Here is a 20825-nt window from a genome sequence, read left to right on the forward strand (position 1 = left end):
CAATTGTCTCATTGTTAATTTTTTCTCACTCCATTTGAGTGGTCCATGCATTTCCTTAAGTGACTCATTCAAAGTCTCTCAGCAACTCAGGAGCGGAGCTGGTTTTCAAACACAGATCTCAGAACTGTTTTTCTAATGATTCACCTCATGGTGCTACCTGGGGCTGGCTGTGTTCCCTAGTCTGCATATTTGTGTCTGAATCTTGTCTCGTTGTGCCCCAGGTCCTCTCCAAGACGGAGCACCTTTACTTTTGTCTCTTGCAGCATCCCTGGACATTCCATTGCCTACCCAGATCACTTTTTTGGGATCGCTCACTCTTGGCATTCCTCAGCCACACATTATGGAATGTGAACATCCCAGGGTCAAGAGCCCTCAGTTTTTGCCCTGGTTGGCTTTGCCATCTCCAGGACTGTCGCTGCTGGTCCAGATGCAGTTCCATCCTTCAACCTAAGACTCAGAGTCCAGCCCTTGAGGCCTCTTCTGTCCTGGGGCTCAGTCTTTCATGCTTCTCTGGAGCTTTGAATCTGTCAAGCACCTGGTTGCTAGCCAGAACTGCCACTTTCTTCCTGACGTTGGATATTGGACCCCATGTCTGCCTATGGGATTGTTTCTTCCCAGGTCCGTCCCATCCAAACCTTGCCTGAGCTTCAGGAGCTCCGAAGGAGCATCACAGGAATCCTATGGTACTGTGCCCACGTCTGACCACCCTCTCTCTGTGTTTGGGCTACTGATCCCCAGATCTGTGCTGTCCCCAGCACGGCACAGTTCTGGGAACTCGATCCCTTTGAGAAGGAACACCAATGGCCAGATTCTGGAGCATAGATACTGACATCCTTCACTCTGACACCCAGAAAAGAAAGCCAGGGGCTGGGTGTGATGTGAAAACCTCAGTCAAGCAGGTTGGCTCCACAAGCAGCAATAATTCCTTTGAGAAACAAGAGTGCCAGGCAAGGAGACCGAGGCAGAGACTCAGGTGTGTTGGGGACTGGGGAGAGGCCACTGCTTAGGGCCACAGCCCCTTGGGCCTTGGCCACTAGGCTTGAGTAAAATAATGTCATTGGGGCACTAAGGGTCCACAGGTGTGTTCAGAAACTGGATGAGGTGGAAGTTGCAGGTAGAGGCTTTATTAGCTGAGGTACATGGGGTCCAGGGATGTGTGCGTGTGGGCGTGGTACAGCAGCCCACAGGGATGGCAGGTCGGCCCACCTGGTTTCCCGCCCATTTCCCTTTCTCACTTATGCAGAGGGAATGCCTCCTTTCCTGTTCTGGCTGCTATGCAATGAGGCTTTTATATTCATAGCTCCCTCATTGTATGTAATCCTGAGAGGTTCCTCCTGCCTCCTCAATGAGCCACATCTTGCATCACAACAATGCTGAGTCTTGTGTACAGAGTATGAATGTGACACATTTCTACCACCTTTGGGGACATCCCTGGGGAGCGGCAGGACATTTGGTTTAAATCCTGGCCCTAAAGCTGCGGCATCCCTGAGTTGGAATGTAGAGTAACAGGGCTGCCCTGAGGAATGAGTGGGAACTTGATCTGCCAAAGGAGATGCTCCACACAGGGGCCACACCTGGGCCGCGGCCCGCCAAGGCCTGGGAGTATGTGCCACCTCCACAGAGGACCTCCCCGGGGCTCTCTCAGGGGAGGGAACTATGCCCTATGCCCTGCTACCTCTGGTTCTATGCTCAGAGTAGCAGGGCATAGGATCCACGCAGGTCTGGGAAGCTTCATAACCATCCAGAGACCCCTTCTTTCCCAAGAGCCAGAGGAAATGTGCCATCATGCAAAGAATGTGGGCTCGGGAATCACACAGACCTGGGTTGGATCTCACCTCCGCCATGTGCAAGCAGTGCAACCTTGAGCAACTCACTTACAACTTCTTGGAGTCTGTTTTATCATCTGTAAAAACATGAAGTGAATCACACCTACCTCACAGGGTGCTGTGATGATTAGGGAAAATGCTTACATGCAAATAACATTCAAACATGTCAGCAGTTTTAATATCAGCCCCAAGAATGGAGGGAACGAGGGTCAGAGGTCCCTGGAGCCAGCTTTGCCATCGATGGGCTCTGTGACTCTGGGCAAACTCTCTCCCCTCTGCAGTGGTGGGGCTAGATGCGATTATTTGTAGGTACACTGAGCGTCCCACCTCCCGGATTCTTCTTTCTCTTTTCTTTTCAAGCAGCCCCCATTCTGGTCCCTGGGTGGCAGGCTCTGAGATGGAGATTTATGAGCAGGTGGCTTACTGGGAAGTGAGCACAGGAACAACATCTGTGAGGGAGCGGGAGCATGTGGGGAGAGGAGCTAGGCTGTGATATGCTGTGAGGGTGGCCTCAGCTGCTCCCACCTGGAGCTTTGGGGCTGGAGGGAGGATCTTGAAAGAGCCTCTTCTCTTCAGAGATGTCCAGATGGAAGAAAGCGTGTGCACGGACTGTGTGCACCAACCAGTCCTTGAGTGCCCATGTGAGGGAGTGTCATCTTGCAGACAGGCTCACATCTTTCTTCAGCAGGGCCTGTAGTGCAGTGGGAGGCAGCTGGGGGTGTGGAGGGTAGGGAGAGAGGGAATAATGAGTGCCTTGGCCCTCAGGAGCGCCTGGGCAGTGGGCACCACAGCATCTACTGCACAAACCCTTCCTGCCTCTAGACTTCTCTAGAGCAGAGATTCAGTCTGCTGGCTTCTCAGTCTTGGACCTGGCCTGCCCTGACCTTCCCCAGCCTGGGAGAAATCAGTGTCTATCCACGAATACTCATCTACTGCCTGCAGCTGCCAGGAATTCTGAAGGCAAAAGCTGAGGAATTCAAAGTATCTATGACTTAGCAGGATTGTTCCCAAACTGCAGACTTCTCCAACGAGCCTTCTGGATTTAATTGTGACTGCTTCTCACAGTTCTTACAACATAGCCAAGGGCTCCCGGGCCTCGTTTTCAGGGCTGTCCTCTGGCTGCTGGGGTCACTGGGCCTTGGTGAGGTTGCCTGGGGAATGTGTGGGTGTTTGGAACTCTTGCCTTCCTGCCTAAAGGTAAGATGCTTGGAAGCTGGAGTCAGACAATTCTACCCCTTTCTGCAGGGTCATTTTGGCCACTCCACTTAACCTATCTGGGCTTGTTTGCTCATCCCTAGCATGGAGTTGGTACTACCCTCAGAACCTAGGGACATGGCTTTTCTGGAGGCTAAAAACGGAACATCTTGAGCAGATCCAACATGCTGCCTTCTGGTAAATATTTCTTCTCTAAATATGTGGTTTGAGTGGTAGCTACTATCTTCCTATAGATTTTACCTCCTGCCCCATCTGCAGTCAAGGCTGATTGGTCCAGGAGTGGGCATTAAGAATTTATTTGGAGCCCTGTATTGGCATCCTAAGCTATAAAATTTGTACAAGGCTACAATGGCAAACAGCTTTCCTTATAATATTCCTGCCTCTCTCCCACTCCACCACAGACATCACTAGTCAAAAGGTGATGGGGAGAGTGCTGGGTTGATGCTCACATGATGCTCACATGTCTCCCATAGATATGTGAGGAGCAGAGGAAGCATGGTACTATTTGCCAACCCTGGCCTAAGGCTTGCAGGAATAACAATACCACTAAGAACCCCTACTGCTATGGAGCTTTCGGGTTTACAGAGTGTCCATAGCCACACTGTTGTTGGGCCTCTCCACCAGCACTGGGTTGTGGAGTGGTCCTCCTCGGTGTGGGATGATTACTCTCAGAGTTGGAGCATAGGTTCAGGAGAGAGTCCTGAAGATGGTGGGGTGGGAGACACTTCTGAGCCAGGCAAAATCAAACCAGGACTCAACAAGTGACAAGCCCCCCTCACATCCTCACTACTGACGGAGAGGCTCAGAGATACAGTGACTTGCCCAGTATCACACAGCTAACAAATGCCAGGCTTGAACATAGGCCCTTTGCCCCTAAATCAAGTTTTCAGGGGTTCTGGCTCTCCTTATAAAATGTGCTTGTGCTCTCTCCCCTGGGCTTCCCCTGAGTGGAGTCGCAAGCAGTGTAACTTGACTGTAGATTTTCACATTGGGAAAATTCAAGAGAAGAAACTTGCTGCATGTGACTTGTTTTCTCTAAGCCCTTGGAATTCGATTTTGTAAAATGATCTCATAGGCTTATTATAAACATACATTGATGTACATCTTTAAGTATTGAAACAGCCAGTGTGAGTAAACCTGAGTCACGAATGGAGGAAGCAGAGCCTTTCAGTAAAGTCTATTCACATACGGGCACACGCTGTGCCAGGGGAGCCATGTGCTTCCAGGCAGGGCTCTGGGCTCAGTTAGACCGTAAGTCAGGACTGCCGTCACCTTACTTTTTCAGCCCCCTGTCTCTGGGTCTCCTAGTGTTCCCAGCCGCAGCCTTAGGAACCAATCTGCTGATGTGCGGTGTGTGGAGGTAGAGGTTCACAGGCAGGCAATAACTCAGCAGCCCCGGAAAAGTTCTGTTATTGAAGACCTAGAGTCTACCTGGAGCACCTGGACATTGTTTGATGACAGCACCCTCCTGCCTGCCTCTCTCATCCCTCTCATGGGCCTAAGCTCCTGCCTTCACCTGCCCTGCACAGCAATTGCCCAATGGGACTCAAAAGGCCCACTACTAATTCCAGCTGGTCCCCTGCCTGAGGCTGGCAGACTAGGCCGCCCCTTCTGTGTGGTGCCATCTCCCCTGATCTCAAGCCCTGTTTGCTGCCTGTCACTTAGCCCTACCTGCTGGAATCCTCCTCTCCGTGTATACTTGCCTGAACTGTGATCAGCTTGTGTGTTCCTGCCTATGAGACCTCAGCAAGCCTGGCTATTTCCCTGGGCCCAGCATTGGTCAGCTGGGGTGGTGCTGCAGACTCCAGCCTCTGTACCACCCATGCCCTTCCCTCTCCCCACAACTCCAGTCCAGAAGCTGGGAGCTTACCTTACCTCTCTAGCTTTCTACCCAGAGGAGGACAGCCCCCCAAGTCCCCACAAGGGCAGAGACAGGCCACTTGTTTGTTGGAGAGGAAATGAGGCTTCCTCAGGCATTCATACCTGTGCCTCTTCCCAGAGTACTCCAAATAACCAAGTATTTGGCAGAAAAAGACACAGAGCATACCCTTGAAAGAATACTTCAAGGCTGGGCACAATGGCTTGCACTTGCAATTCTAGCACTTCGGGAGGCTTAGGCCAGGAGTTCAAGACCAGCCTAGCAACACAGACCCTGACTCTAGAAAATAAAAATAAAAAAGAATTAGCCAAGTGGGGTGGCATGTGCCTCTAGTCCCAGCTGTTTGGGAGGCTGAGGCAGGAGGATTGCTTGAGGCCAAGAATTTGAGGCTGCAGTGAGCTACGTTGTACTACTGCACTCTAGCTTGGGTGATAGAGCAAGACCCTGTCTCTAAAAACAAACAAACAAACAAAAGGAATAGCTTCAGAGTTCTGATAAACCTCTCTTTCAGAGTTTCCTGCAATCAGTTAAGAAAGGCCCCACCACTCCCCCTCTGTCAACTAACTAGATAAATACATAAAGTCAAGATGAAACACAGTATCTGTGATGGTAAAAGGAATTTTGATTCACAGTTGGAATCAAACCTCATTGACATTGATCATGACCTCACCTCTAGCCTGTGTGGTGTTGGGGAACCAGGGTTAAAGGAATATGGAGGCAGCAGGACATCCTGGAGAGAACGAAAACTTCAGAGTCAGACAGAGCTAGATTTGAACCCAGCTGGTGAATCTCTGTTTTCTCTTCTGTAAAATGGGTAACTATAGCACCTACCTGACAGGTTGTATCTACATGATAGACAGGTTGCTATGCGTGGCACATGGCTGGAGTCCAACAATAATTTATTTCAAGTCTTTCTTTTTCCACTGGAGATCATCACTGAGTTGCGGTCTCCTGAGCAGAAAGGGGGTTGGCAGTTATCTTTCCCAAGAGGGAGCATGTATCTGTCTTGGAACACCCTAGGAACACCCTAGGCTCTGGCAGCCTAGGTTATGCAAGGCACAACCAGAGGAGGAAGTAACAGGATCCTAGCAGGGACTGTGGTTGGAGAGGGTCAAACTGAGCTAAAGCTCAGAAGGAGATGCAGCCTGGTTCCATCCGGGGTCTGAATCAAGGGTCAGAGGGAAGTGGCAAGGCTTGGAAGTCACTAGAGCATAAGCGCATGAGGCTGAGAGCATGTCTGTTTTGTTTGCTGTGGATTCTCCCATGCCTAGCGCAGCATCTGGCATCATAGGTAGTGTTTAAATATTTATTGAACAAATGAAGAATAAATGAATTAGTGACAGCCTTATCAGTTCAGAGCCTGGTTGTTTCGGGAATTCCATTTGAAAACAAGGCAAAAGAGAACAGCTGCTGTCAGGAAACAAAGGTGGGAACCACTAAAGGTTCTGAAGATACACCATGTTTAAATGGCTAGGACCTCAACTCTGGAGCCACATGGCCAGGACTCAAAGTTCTGTCATTTACAAGACGTGGAACCTGGATCATATCACTAAAATCTTTTTTTTTTTTTCTTTTGTCTATAACATGGGGATAATAGAACCTACCTCACAGGATTGTTGAAAGGACCAAAGGAGATTATTTATGTAAAGTGTACACTGTAAGTGCTCAATAAACACAACTGTTAGCATTAGTTGAGAGGGGTGTGAAATTAGCTGTGTTTCCAGAAGTTTTCACAGGGAATATACACAGAATGGATTAACTTAAAGAGAAACTTCTCAATATAGTGATAGATGTTAGGACATAGGAAGAAAAAAATATGGGGAAAAAACCCCAGAAACTAGTTAAGAGTCATTGCAATATCTGGGCATGAGAGGATGAGGCCTAGATTAGGGGACTAGTTGGGGGACCACAGAGGGAGAGGACCAACGCAAAGCAGATGGTTCATGAAGGAGCAATTGGTAGAACTGATGGGATGTGTTGGGGGAGCAGAAAATGTATAACTCCTTTGTGGGTCTGTAAGGAGATGGTAGCTTTTGAAGAGATGAGGGATGTCTAAGAAGGAGCAGGGCCGGTGAAGGATAAAAATCCAGTTTAGAATGTGCCAAGGGGGACATGGGGTAGCCCACTTGAAAGATGCTGTGAAGCTGAACATGCCCATGTGGATGGGTGAGATCTCGGGGCTGGAGGGAGGGCAAGCAGGGGTGGAAGCCGGGGTACATGTAGGAAGAGATGTGTGGAGGGCACTTCCAGAGAACACCCATGTTCGGGGGCAGGGAGAGGAAAGACCTCCACCTAGGAGCACACAGAGCTATAGCCAGAGGGCGGGTGAGAAGGGAACAAACGCAGTGCCCCTGAGGCTGTGACAGTTGAGTTCCTGGAGGAGTGGAGCAGGGGAGTAGGGTCAGGGTCAGGGTCAGCCAGTGGGTTCAGTGCTGACAACTCAGAGGGCAACTTTAGCTTCTGGAAAATTAAAGGCAGAATCTAGGGGTTCATAAAAGAAGGGAGAAAGGAAAGAAATGGAATTAGCATGGGTCCGTATAAGACCAGGAAAGTGCCTTAAGAAAAAACTAAAACAAGGCAGAAGATGGAACTGTAGTGAGAACGGAAACTGTATGTGTTAGGAGTGAAAGTCAAGATGCTGGAGAAGGAGGGAGTCAGTCCTGGAGCAGGCAGGTGGAGGAAGTGGTAGCCTCAGAATTGAGGCAGGAGGTAGTGAGAGAGGCAGTGAGAAAAGATGTTGAGATGCTATGGAAAGAACATAAAGCAAATAGCTTTGACTTTCTTGCTGAAGGAAGAGATGAAGACATAAGCAGGGAAAAAGTGGAAGGACATGGGGAATAGGTAGGGCATAGGTGTATGGAAGATGAAGGCAATCCGTGAGAATGAGAGGACTCTCAAAAGCCAGGGAGCACTCAATGGCAATTGAAAAATGACAAAGCAATTGGCTGATGCATGTCCATTCTGGAATTTTCTGCAGTAATTCTATGCTGTGGGACAAGAGTAGAGATGCCTGCCAATGGGGGTGACCAAACGGTGAGTTTAGAGAGGCAAGGAAGCTGTGTGTGAAGACAAAGTCGAAACGGCTGGCAGTAGAGCCCAGGCTGGACTTTGGGTCGTTGCTGGTCATCTGGAATCTGTAGCATAAAGACAGTGATTTCCTAGCAACAAGTAATACTTTAGAAGAATGACCCCAAGTCTACATTTGGCTTTAGGGTGAGTTGTGTGATTTTTGTAGCAGCAAATCTGTATGGAAAATGAAGTTGTTGATCCTGGAAGGAAATGCTCCCAAAGATTCCATGGCAGCTATAGCTGGGGTATTTTCTGGGAGAATCTAACTAGGGAACCTCAGTGATACCTGATGCTATCTCATCATGCCATTGAATTACCTCAAATGAGCTGCACCTGTCATCCCCACTAAGCTGGGAGAGTCATTTGGGAAGAGACCCTGGACTTTCCTATCCCATTTGGTGCAGAGAGTGGGGCTGAAGACAGAACAGACATTCCACAAATATTCCCTGACTTGACTGCATTCTGATTGTGAGAGGTTGGGGCCCAGCCCAGGGCAGTGACCAGAATTCTCGTCCCATGGTGTTTGGAGTTCCACTTCATCAATGTTAGGGCGGGACTGTGCTGCCATGTGGGAATTGGAGTCACATGAAAAGAACAGGAGAGAAAGCTCTGTATTTTATTGACAAAGAGCACCAAAGGGATGCCGGTCAGAAAGCCTTTTAATCTGTAAACAAAGACACATGAATGGGCAAATTTTGTAAGTGAAAGCAACGTGGCAAAAGCCCTTGGTGGTGAACTTGGTCTCTCCCACAGGCAATGACAGCCTTGGTCATGGGTCTGGACAACACGCAATTCCAGTGCAGGCTAGGAGGACATTATGGGAGTGAGCTGGGAGAGTCAATGATGCAGAAAGTACAGACTCAGGAGAGGCACAGAGAATGCAACCCTTGTCCCCAAGTGCAGCGGATCAGAGTTCAGAACAGAGATGAGGGGCTCATGGCCTCTTGTACCCTAGCCTAGAGCACACTTACTGCTCACTATCTTATTGTCCATCATTTTAAGTCAAACATCCTCAGTTCAGTGAGAGTGTATATTCTCCAATATTACACACATAAGGAAAGACTGGGTAACCTCTAAAGCCTGAATGAGAAAAAGCTTCCAGGTGCTGTTTTTCAGAAACACCAACATATATTTGCCAAGGGTAGGCACTGTGTTTCTGCAGGCAGGCGGTGAGGCCTTTGACAGGGTTTCCAGGAAGACACATAGCAGCCAGAGAGTTGTGCAGCCCCAACCCTGGCTCCATACAGAGCAAACATGTAACAGATTAAATATTTATCTATTGTCCTGTCTACCTCAATAAAATATCACACTCCTTTAAGCGGTTGCCTTAATGACATTTGTGTGTCTTGGAATGCCGGCCTGTGCTAACAAATTGCATCTGAAGATGTGAAAACATGAAGATCAATAAAAAGAAATGAAAAGTCTGCTTCATTGATAAAACATCATTTATCTTAATAATGGGTACTTCTCTGAATTTCCTAAGTGCGCTTCCAAATGCCAGTATCAAAGCCAGTGCCCACATGTGTGTAGAAAGTTCAGGAGGGTTCAGGGGAGTTGAGGCAGGAACACAGGCTGCTCAGCTCAGGGGGGGCCACTGAGGAGAAGCATCATTCTGGGCCAGCCACCCACTGGACTGGTTTCCAATCAAGGAGCTTTCAAGAGGGGATTTCCAAGCATATTTCTGGAATTTCAAAACTTCCAGTGAAAATAATATACAGTTGACCCTTGAACAACAAAGATTTGAACTGAGTGGGTCCACTTGTTCTTGGATTTTGTTTTGTTTTTTTGAGATGGAGTCTTGATCTGTTGCCCAGGCTGGAGTGCAGTGATGCGATCTCAGCTCACTGCAACCTCCACCTCCCGGGTTCAAGCGATTCTCCTGCCTCAGCCTCCTGAGTAGCTGGGATTACAGGCACGCAGCACTACGCCTGGCTAATTTTTTGTATTTTTAGTAGAGACGGGGTTTCACCATATGAGCCAGGATAGTCTCCATCTCCTGACCTCATGATCCGCCCGTCTCAGCCTCTCAAAGTGCTGGGATTACAGGTGAGAGGCACCATGCCCAGCCCATGGATTTTTTTTCTGCATCTACCACCCCTCAGACAGCAAGACCAACCCATCCTCCTCTTCCTCCTCCTCAGCCTCCTCCTCAGCCTACTCAATGTGATGACCTTGAGGATGAGGACCTTTATGATGACCTGCTTTCCCTTAATGAATAGTAAATATATTTTCTCTTGCTTATGTTTTTCTTAGTAACATTTTTTCTCTAGCTTACTTTATGGTAAGGCTATAGTATACGATGCACATAACATACAAGATATGTGTTAATTGACTGTGTTCAGTAAGGCTATTAGTATTATAGTTACGTTTTGGGGGAGTCAAGTTATATGCAAATTTTCAGCTGCTCAGGGATCGGTGCCCATATCATTCAAGGATAACTGTACTTTCATATGAAAGTTGTTTCACCAAACATTGTGAAACATTAAGTGACCCCCTTTTGGTAGACTGTATATAATGTGGTGGGCATAGTAGCAGGTATAGTTCATGCTGAATAGTATGAATTTGGAAAATGTATTATTCCACATCCAGGAAGCTTGCTTATAGTTTGTCAAGCCCACAGGCTGGATGGTGGGATTCCTCCTCCTGCCATTGGTAAAACAGGAGTCCTCCTCTGAGGTGAGAGGGCTGGAAGTGCTGGTCTCCATGGATCAGTGTTCTGGCCTGGTAGGCCCCTTATTTCCTTCCCTCCACACATGCAGCCTTGTCCACTCTGTCCAGTTCCCCTAGCTCTTCTCAGGACACATTGTGGAGAGGCTGGGAGTAGTCCAGGAGCTCCTGTCCATCAGCAGCAGCAGGTTAGGAGGAGCTATGGGATGCCCAGAGGTTGCTGAGACCAGATTGGTGTTGGGGTGGGCAGAGGTTTGATCATCTCTCCTGGTCTCCTCCGTTCCCCAGCCAGAACCATGGTATGACATGAGAAGGGCAGTCCCAGACTCCCTATTACTGACGTAGCTTTCCCCAGAGTTTTCCTACACAGTGGGACATTTTAATAGGTAAATGGCAACCTAGTTTTCAAATGAGAAAAATCAGCACTCCCGATGCCTGCGATCGGATCCTTCTTCTCCCTCACTCTGTGTCCTCTAGTCATGCTGGCTTTCTGCAGCTCCTCTGGGAGCCAGGTCTTCTTGTCTGGGGATCCTCCTCCGTGCTGCGCCCTGGAGTGGCAGGCTCCTCACTGGAGTAGCTCCATGACTGAGGGGTTACTTTAAAACGCCGCTTTGCCAGAGACTCCTCATGACCTCAAATCTCCATGAGACCTCTTTCACAGATTTTAGTACTTCTCTATCGCGGTCGTCACAATTTGTAACTAACATCGATTCAGAGTTATTTTTCATCTGTCTCCCCTGCTAGACTATAAGCTCTCACTTACCCTTTGACATGCTGCACTCAACACGCACTTGCCGAATACATGACTAAATGAAGGCCTGAGTTCAGAGTACTCATCCTAGAAATTTCTCAGGGGACAGACAGGTCCTGTGACCAAACAAGATTGGGAGCCATTGTATCCCATCTTCCCTCACAGAGTCCTAATATGCATTACGTAGGGGACTCTGAGGTAGGCTCCAACTAGAAAACAAAAAGCCTCAGTAAGCCAACTTTCTTCACCTCATGTTTCCTAAAGATATTTAAATGTGACTTTTTTTTTTTTTTTATCTAACATTTACTAATATCCTGTAGAATTTATTTTTAAGAGATGCTTTCTGGCAGGATCCTACTGGGAAGCCTGATGTTCTCAAGGTCATCCAGCTTGGTTTGGGGGCTGCTCACCCTGTACTGAGCACCCTCATTGCTGCACTTCTGTCGTCGTGAACACACATGCACATATTCACATATGCAGCCACCGCTGTAGTAAACATGCTATAAGCACAGTTTGGAGCTAGCCTGGGGTTATAGTTTTCAGGCAGCAGAGAGTAAAAAACAAATGCAACTCTGGTATTTGTAAATATAGCCTTTGTAGTTATGATTGTGAGTAACTCATACTGACGTCTTTTGGTAAGACTCGAATCTGCAAGTATTTGGGAGGCTGATGTGTGAAGGCAGGTCCCATAGGTGGTGAGTCAGTCTACCTACCCTACCCAGCCTTGCAGCTCTGCAGCTCTCTTGTTTTCAGCAGTTGCAGCAGTTCTCTTGGATTTTCTAATAGAGTTAAACAAATTTTTTTGGGGGGGAAATGACATGCCATCTTGGAGTTAGTGAAGATTTCAGGACATATCCCTCTTGCATATCTAGGATGTATTATAAAGGTAAGATTCCTAAGGTGGAGCTGTGTTAAAGGCAGGGGACCTCAAATTAGTTTTGATCAGCCTCCACTTAGGCAGGGCAAAACTGCTTCCTTCACCCACCGACTCCATCTAGTCTTATCTTCCAGTGGAAAAATAAATGAGTGATAATTTGTGGGGAGTGGATTATGTATCCATTTGTTCTAGCACTGGACTATGGATGATTCCTATTTGAACCACAATGTATACATGTCTTAGAGTCTAGTTATTGAAAAATTACAGCTCCAGAATACTGTTGATGCAAATAAGCTTCAAGTATACTCTGTAGGGTTAACCAAGCAACCCACAACAAAATAAACTGATGATAATGCAAGCTAACAGCAATTCATAATTAAAAAGTACCAATAGCAGCAATTGAAAATTGCAACCAACTCAAGGCAACACTGATGATGTGCTGATAAAGAAACCTTCTCCCAGATCAGGAAATGTCATCTCTGTGCTGCACATGTGAAACTGGAACCTTCTAATATAGCAGGCAAGCACTGCATTGCTGGCAGCTAGACTTTATAGCACAGTATTACAGGGTATGTAGTAACCTTTGTGATGCTTAGTGGATTACAAGTTGGTAGTTCTGGTAATATGTAAAAATGAAGCCTTCCCCAATCTGCATAGAATTCACCATAATGTTCCAAAAGAGGACTTAAAAACGTTCAGCTGAAGGCACATGAGGATGCCTCTGATAATGCGCCCCAGCCTCTGGTCCCGCACCCCATAGGTTTTAGTCTCTACTTTTGAAATCATTGTCTAGGCAGCCTTTCCTCCTTCGGCTCGGGCTTTTTTCCTTTCCTAGCTCAAGCAGACTGGAGATATGCATTTGGATTTATGAAGTGCTCAGACTGTTATTTTAAAATGTGAAAGGAGTTCTTTTTAATATCCAGGGTAATACAATATCCAAGATATAACATTAAGTGGTAAAAAACAATGTGTATGACAGTATGTATGACATCCTACTTATATTTTCAAAAGCCCGCAGATTTTATATGTATGTTTGTGCTTTACATACCTAGAGTATCTCTGGCAGTGTGCGTAAGAAATGGATCAAAAGAGTTGCCTCCAGGGAGAGGTAATGGGTGCTGGAGGAGAGAGGGAGGCTTGGGTTTTCCACTAGGTACCTATTTGCGCTTTTTAAATTTCGCACCATTTATGTATTAACCATTAAAAATAATTGAATTTAAATTAAGAGAAAACAAAACTCAGTGAGCCTATAAAGTGTTGATTCTCATTTTGGTTTCTTTCTTTTTTCTTTTTATTTAAAGATGAAGGTTTGTTTTATTTCTTGTTGATTCCTCTTTTGCCTTTCAAAGTCATGGTCATATATTAAGGAGGAGATTCCAGATTCTAAAGTAAAATATCGAGATGAGATGACCGCGTTAGAAAACCAGGCCCAGGACCTGGGATTCTGGGCTGAGTCAAAGAACTCAATCCCAAAACACAATTTTCTGACAAATTAGAACTGTTATTTAAAAACTTTCCTAGTGTTCCAATGTATTTTCATACTGTGTATATGTGAAATACAAAAGGAGCACTCTTAGTAAGGACACTTGTACGTTTGTAACTTGAATATAAGAAAAAAAGACCAAAAAAGAGACAAAATTCATAAAGCGAAGCATGTTTAAATGAATGCATTCCTCTTATTTCATCCTGCTTCAGTATTGCTCAAGAAAATTAAGCAATTATTTATCTTGATTTGCTACCAGGAATTTTTTAAAAAGCGAAAGAAATATTACACTATTTAGTGTTTCCTAATAAAAAATAAAATTTCATTAATTACATATAAAAGAATTGTATTCTATTACATAGATCAACACAAAACAGTACATTGCCTTTGTATGTTAAATGCTCATTATGCTGAGTGACAATTCTAAGAGCAAAGACATGTAGTTATCTAAATTTTATGGGTCCTGAATTACTGCAGATAGACAGTACAGTAAGAAATAAGGCTGAAAGGAATGTTTTGGACACTATAGGACGCCTAACTTGGAGTGGTGTAAATACAGATCAAAATGAATTTCTCAAACCAGAGATGCGCTTTCTGGAGTGGGCCTAAAGTAGTAACAAGGTAGTCACAGACTTCTGGAGGAGGGCACTTGGGCTGGTGTCTACCTGGCATATTTAGGAACATTCCATAATGAGATGTAATATCAGCACAATTGATGATTTAGCCCACCCTCAGTCAATTGAAGGCTATAAGTGTTGAGTACCACAAGTCCCACCTCTATCTCTATATGTTTAGAGTGCAAATATTTTCCCATGCTTCTCGTACCCTAGTCACTGCCTACCTGCCTCTGCCCCTTTCCTATTCTTACAGGACTTAGCAGGCTGGCACACTAGAGCTCTGTCTTTCAAAGTCAAGTTCACATAGAGGAGATACAAGTAACCACAAGCCCTTGAGTAATCCACGCAAAGAAACTGCTTAGCTTTGGTCTAAATGACTTACATTTTTCCTCGCCTAAATTAGCCAGTAATTACATGTGGGCAGACTTAGCCAGAATAGTCCAAATAATCAATTAGAAGGCAAAAAGAAGTTCCTTTCTTTAAAGTTCAAGGGTCCCTGTTGAAGAGCCCTACTTCCAAAGCGATGCTCACATGGGCCCATGCCCAGCTCTCTGCGGTGCCTGAGCATATTGTACATTTGCTTAACGATAATGAATTTAGTACTTATTTTGCAGGAAAATATAGGGCATTTCCATTACATGCAATCAAGCAAAAAGGCTGCAAAATGTGCCACTCCATTAATTCTAAACAGAATCCTTCCCAAATGTCACCCTGAAACCAAAGTACAGAGTTATTATAAATCTGATGGAATTAAGAGTAATTTTCATTTGTACAAAGGATTTGAGGGACATGACTCCTGCCACACACACACACTATTAATTGGGTTAAATCCAATTTGCCAATTTCAGTGTGAATCACTAAGCTCTGACCTAGCTTGCCCCAGTGGTGAGATCGGTGGGTTCTCGTCTTTTTGGCTCAGGTGTACATGTGCACGTGCTCGTATGTGCCCACATATACACAACTTTAGAACATGCAAAGAACATATGCAATTGGCTTGTTATAAACATGTACTGTCTACTATTGAGGAATGAATACTTAGGTAATAAAATTATAAAGAAAAGCAAAAACAAAAAAAGCAAAACCTTGATGACTGGGCTCAGAACAGTGGTTACCTTTAGGGAGAAGGGAGAGGTGATGTTCAAAGAGGAAAAAAATGCCAACTTCTGGCAAGTCATTTAACCTCCGAGCCTTAGTTTCCTCATCTGTAAAAGGGGATTATAACACCTACTTCCATGGGAATCCTGAAGATTAATGGCCTTGAGTATATCAGAGCAGAGCACTGAGTGTGATGCCTGACACATAGTTAGCACCCTTGGAAAGGTAACTAGGATCTTTATTTTCATTTCTGGGGACTCTTTTGCCTAAGCTGGTTCCCAAATCATAGAGGGAAATGTGGACCTGGCACCGGGATGGGAACAACCTTCCGAACCTTCATTGCTAGGTTGTCCCTAGGGCCTGGGAGGGATGGGTCAGCCCACTGAGTTATTGATCATTTCCTTCCTAATTTCAATTTCTACTATCTCTGGGTTGCAGCTGGACTTGTGGGAGAGCACAGTGCAAGAGACAGGAACAAGCAGGGTAAGGCAGTTCGGAGGAGGCTCCAGTACACCAACAGCAAGAGCTCCTGGACAGTGGGGGGCCCAGGGCAGCCCCTCACTCCACGTTGCGGTACTTGGTGAAGAGGTTGTACAACACTCGTAGTGTAGATTTCAGGTCACAGTTGACTATGTCTGTGTAGAAAACAAAAAACACGTTGTTTCCGTGGGGCCACGTGTTCCAAAGTTGGCATATACTGCCCCTCCCACCCACCCCTGTGTACCCAGCATGTTCGGGGTGGATGGGTAGAGTGGGCAGCAAGAATTTAGGGCAGGGGGCAGTTAGGGTAGAGGTGCTGGGGCACAGCATCTCCAGATAAGGCCTGACTCTCCCCACAATCCCCACCTGTCCCATGGGCTCTTTGCCCATTGCCTCCAGCCTCTACCACAGAAGCAACCATGTGTGGTGGAAAGGATGGGAAGGCCTGGGGCTATAGTGGAGGACAAGGGGGTGAGTTAGGACTCAAGCTGCCTCACAGAAGCGTGCCTAGCAGAGAAGGGGGACTTGCAAGGAGTACTCAGGACATAGGCGTCATGGGGACAGACAGCTTCAGATTAATAACAGAGCAAAGCAGAAGGGTTTGAGGTGCTAAAACTTCAGTTGGAGGTTCCTCAGCTTCTATGCCACCATTCCCTCTCTTGCTCACTTCCTCCCTCCCTCTAATCCTCCCATCCTCCCTCCTTTCCTCTGATCCTCCCATCCTCCTTCCCTCCCTCTATTCCTTCCTTCTTTCTTTCCTCCCCCCAGATCTTCCTATCCTCCCTCTTTGCCTTCCTTCCTTTGCAATAGGAGCTTTCCAGGTACAGAAGTGGGCAAAGAATTCCATGTGGAAAGTTTAGTGTATCTTACTAAACCCAGCTATGCTGGAGAATTCCCAATAGGCTAGCATGGCTAGAGAGGTTGGGGTGTGCGGGGCTGGATCCTGAAAGGCCTTGAATTCCAAGTTACGGAGCTTGCATGATTTTGTAGGCTAGAGGCTGGAAACTGGTAGCTGGCAGGCTAGCTATGACTCACTGACACATTTTGCTTAGCCCTTCCTCCCTCCATCCATTTACTGGTCACCACTTTCTCTGTTCGTCTAACCCTCTGCTGACTCCTCTACCTTCCTCCCTCCCCCAAGAAGACCTCCTCTCTGCTCTTGTCCCTTTGCTGTCACTCTCTTAGAGAGCCAACTTTTGAAGAATGGGAGAAGAGAAAACAAAAAAATGGAACTCTGTCTACTATTGAGGAATGCATACTTAGATAATAAAATTATAAAGAAAAAAAAAAGCAAAACCTTGATGATTGGACTCAGAATAGTGGTTACCTTTAGGGAGAAGGGAGAGGTTAGGTTCAAAAAGGATGCAGGGCAAGTTGGAGGGAGCTCTCGGGAGCCAGCATGACTCTTTTCTTTGACGTGGGTGGTGGCTGCGTGGTGGCTCACTTGGTAAAAGTTCACTAACCTGTACGTTTATGTTTCATGCGCCTTTCTGTATATGTGATATTTTTCAAAATAAAAATGATTAAAAAACAATTGTATGGGAGGTCAGATGAAGTAGGTGATTAAGAGAAGGTAATATATGCTCTGGGACTCAAAGATGGGAGAAATTACACTAAATCATTGGGAAAGAAGGTGTGGGGGAAGGTGTCAGGATTCTAGCAATTCTCTGGTCAATACCCACAGGAATCCTGCAAGAGTAGGCAGAGTGGGGAGCCAGGGGCTCCCAGGTCTTAGCCTTGGGACTTTAAAAAAAAAAGATTCTATTTTTTATTTCAATAGCTTTTGGGGTACAGTGGTTTTCTGTTACATGAATGAACTATATAGCAGTGAATTCTGAGATTTCAGTGCACCCATCACCCAAGTACTGCACATTGTACCTAACATGTATTAGTTTCTTTATCCCTGTCCCCGCTCCTGCCTGCACCATTCTTAGTCTCTAAAGTCCATTCTATCACTCTGTATTTAGCCTTGGGATTTTTGCAACTGGGACTGCCACAGCCTGGCATGCTTAGGCCCCAAGCTCCAGGCCTAGAGCCCAGGGCCCAGGGCCCCTCCTGCCTGCTCCTTCCAGGCCTTATCCTGGTTATAGACCAACCCTGCTCCACCCTGGCTGGGCCCAAGGTCTCCTACTGATAGACTAGGGGCTTCCAGAGACCCCTGGCATGGCCTGGAGCTCACAGTGGCCATTTCTGCTCCCATGGTGGTTCATCACATATCTGACCCTCCACCTGGGGCCCTGGCCTGAGGCTGAGCCCTGCTACCCTGCCTTGCTCATGCTGAGCCAGGAGTCCCACCCTGAATCACCTTCTGCCAGATGGAATTCTGTGCCCTCTAGGCTGATTCCTGTCCTCCCCTGACTGCTTGGTGTTGAGTGTTTCTTAAATTCCGCTCAAGTCAAATATTAGGAAGTTACTCCAGGGAGGAACTGCTAGAAAGGCAGAGAGGGGTAAAGTTGAGCTTGCCAAGGGAGTAGGTATAAAGGGGAAGATAAAGTGGGTTTGGAGCCACTGCAACAGGCTCCTAATGAGCTCCCTTTGCCCTCTCCAATCCACTCTACCTACTGGAGCCAGACCTCCAGGTCTCCAGGTATGGCTGTGCCTCCAGGTATGGCCACCAGGTATGGCTGTGCAGGATGTGCACTGCACAACTCCAAGGCACATCATTCACACTTTCAGGTCACCACTGTCATGGACTGCAAGGTAAACAGAGCTCCTTGGAGCTGTGTAGCTCCCAGCTTGTATGGCCATACAACTATTTCACTTAGAAGGTCCAAAATCCTAAATCATGGCTTTGTAAGGCGTAACCTGACCCGACCTGCCTACCTTCCCACTCTCATTTGGTGCCACACTCCCTCCCTCACTATGTATCACGGTCACTGTGGCTTCCTTTCACTACCCTCCCCATGGGCCATGCTGTTACAATATCTAGATCACTCTTCCCAAATAGCTGGCTCTGAGTCCTCCTGCAGACCTCAGCTCAAAGCACAGGTTCCTGAAGGGAGGCCTTCCTGACCCCGGCCTGGGTGCAGGGGTCCCGTTTTATGTTCTCAAAGCTCCCACATGCTTCCTTCATAGCACTCACTCCAGGTGTCAATCAGTGACTTGTATGCTTATTGATTAATATCTGCCTCTGCCCTGGACTGTAGGTTCCTTGAACACAGAGAACACGGACCCTCCAAGGATATTAACAGATCCATGAATGAATGGTTGCCCAGTGTCTTGGAAGCCAAGGAAAAAAATTCTGGAGAGGGCAGACAAGAGGGCCACGTGCTCCCAAGAGGGTGAGGAGGTTAAGGACTGAAAAGAGTTCCCAGGGGACACAGGCCCAGGAGGTGACTTGGGAGAGAGCAAGGCCAAGAGCAGGTGGAGGTAAAGTGTTAACAACAGCATGGGCAGATCAGAAGAGGCATGAGCGTGGGTCACAAAGGAGGAATTTGGGGGCCTGATGAAGGACAGATACCGATGGCAGCAGGGGTATTTGTTTTCCCTTCTGAAAGATGGGTGAGTTCTGAGGTTGCTAGAAAATGTCCAATATGGCAGAATGTTTTAAACTGGCCATTTTAATGGTTACTAAGTGACATTTTTATGTTCACAAAAGTTTGAAGTCCATCTCCACTACAGCTGTGTGATCCTGGCAGTCACTTAAATTCTCTGAATCAGTTTTCTCACTGGTAAAATTGGGCAATACCTTTATGAAAAACACCCAGAATATATTAAGCGTCCCCTAAATGGTAGTTTTCCTTCTGTTTTCCCATCTTTGCCCACTAGCAGAGCTGCTGTGTACAGCCGTGCGGTCTGTGCATTGCACAATGCCTGCACCATTCACACGGACTAAGCCCTGCTCCTTGGAAATGTGAGTTGCTTCTTCACCACCTTCACCACTAACGCCAACAGATGGGCTGGGTGAATAGGGGAGACAGCAGTCAGAGATACTGCTTATCACCTGTTCTTATCAAGAAAGCTAAGACCTGGGCCCCCAGGTAGTCCCAGGCAGACTAGCAAGCCAGCAGGAGACTGGACTATCTCAGTCAGGAGAAGGGCTGTGGATTCCTGGGAATATATTGTAACTCCATGCCATATAAACAGAGCCACTTCAAAGCCCTGATCTCATAAATTGTGTGATTAGCAACTCAGTTCAGTTCTGATAGCCTCTGTGTGCTGGCCCAGGGCCCCTCTCTGGAGGCAGACGGCCAGGACTATGGGGCTCCTGGTCAGATACACCAGAACGGAGGCTGTCTGGCAGCCTGAGGCCAAGGAAGAGGCGGCTGTAGAGATAAAACAGCTTCTGGCCAAGGGGAAAGGGCTCATTGTTTGCTCCTCCCACCCAGAGGTATTGGTAACTCTTTCCATCAGGAGAGGACCATCCAAAATGAGTTCATGATTCTCTAAAGGATGCAGAGGCCAAAGGAAGGAGAGGAACTCTCTTCCCAGCAGAAACGTTTTGCACAAAGGGACAAGGCCCTCTGTGGCCATTTGTGACACCACAGTTTCCTTCATCCCAAGGCACTGCTGAAGGCCCTTCTCTGAAGCTTTCCCCCGGGGTCTCTGAATCCCTTGACCGAGGTGGGAGGCCCTTGCTGGCTCAGGGCTGGCAGCTGGTGGGGGCTGGAATCAGGTGGCCAGTAGGTGGTTACTTATGCTCTAGCCCCCAGCCAATTTCCCAGCGCCTCTGTCTCATCCTGCCTCACATCTCTGCCTGCTCTCTATTCCCCACTGGGGCAGGATCCGTGCTGTACAGATGCTCCTTTTGGTGCTCCTACTGCCCTATCTAGTGGTAGTTTGCCATTTGCTTTATTTATTTTTAAAAACTTTTAAGTCATTAAATTTTTTTTTTTTTTTCCCCGAGACGGAGTCTCGCTCTGTCGC

General features: G+C 47.0%; 1 protein-coding gene across 2 annotated transcripts in view; it reads right to left on the reverse strand.

Moving 5' to 3' along the window:
* Positions 1-8630: 8630 nt before the first annotated feature.
* Positions 8631-20825, reverse strand: part of PARVA (parvin alpha) — a 171413-nt gene continuing 159218 nt past the window's right edge. For both annotated transcript variants that reach the window (XM_017881581.1, XM_017881582.1), the window contains exon 13: positions 8631-16114. In XM_017881581.1, coding sequence (XP_017737070.1) covers positions 16038-16114 — 77 coding nt within the window. In that variant the 3' untranslated portion in view covers positions 8631-16037. The remainder of the gene's footprint in view (positions 16115-20825) is intronic.

The sequence above is a fragment of the Rhinopithecus bieti genome, unplaced genomic scaffold, assembly GCF_001698545.2.
Source record: "Rhinopithecus bieti isolate Rb0 unplaced genomic scaffold, ASM169854v2 scaffold_11944, whole genome shotgun sequence".
NCBI lineage: Eukaryota > Metazoa > Chordata > Mammalia > Primates > Cercopithecidae > Rhinopithecus > Rhinopithecus bieti.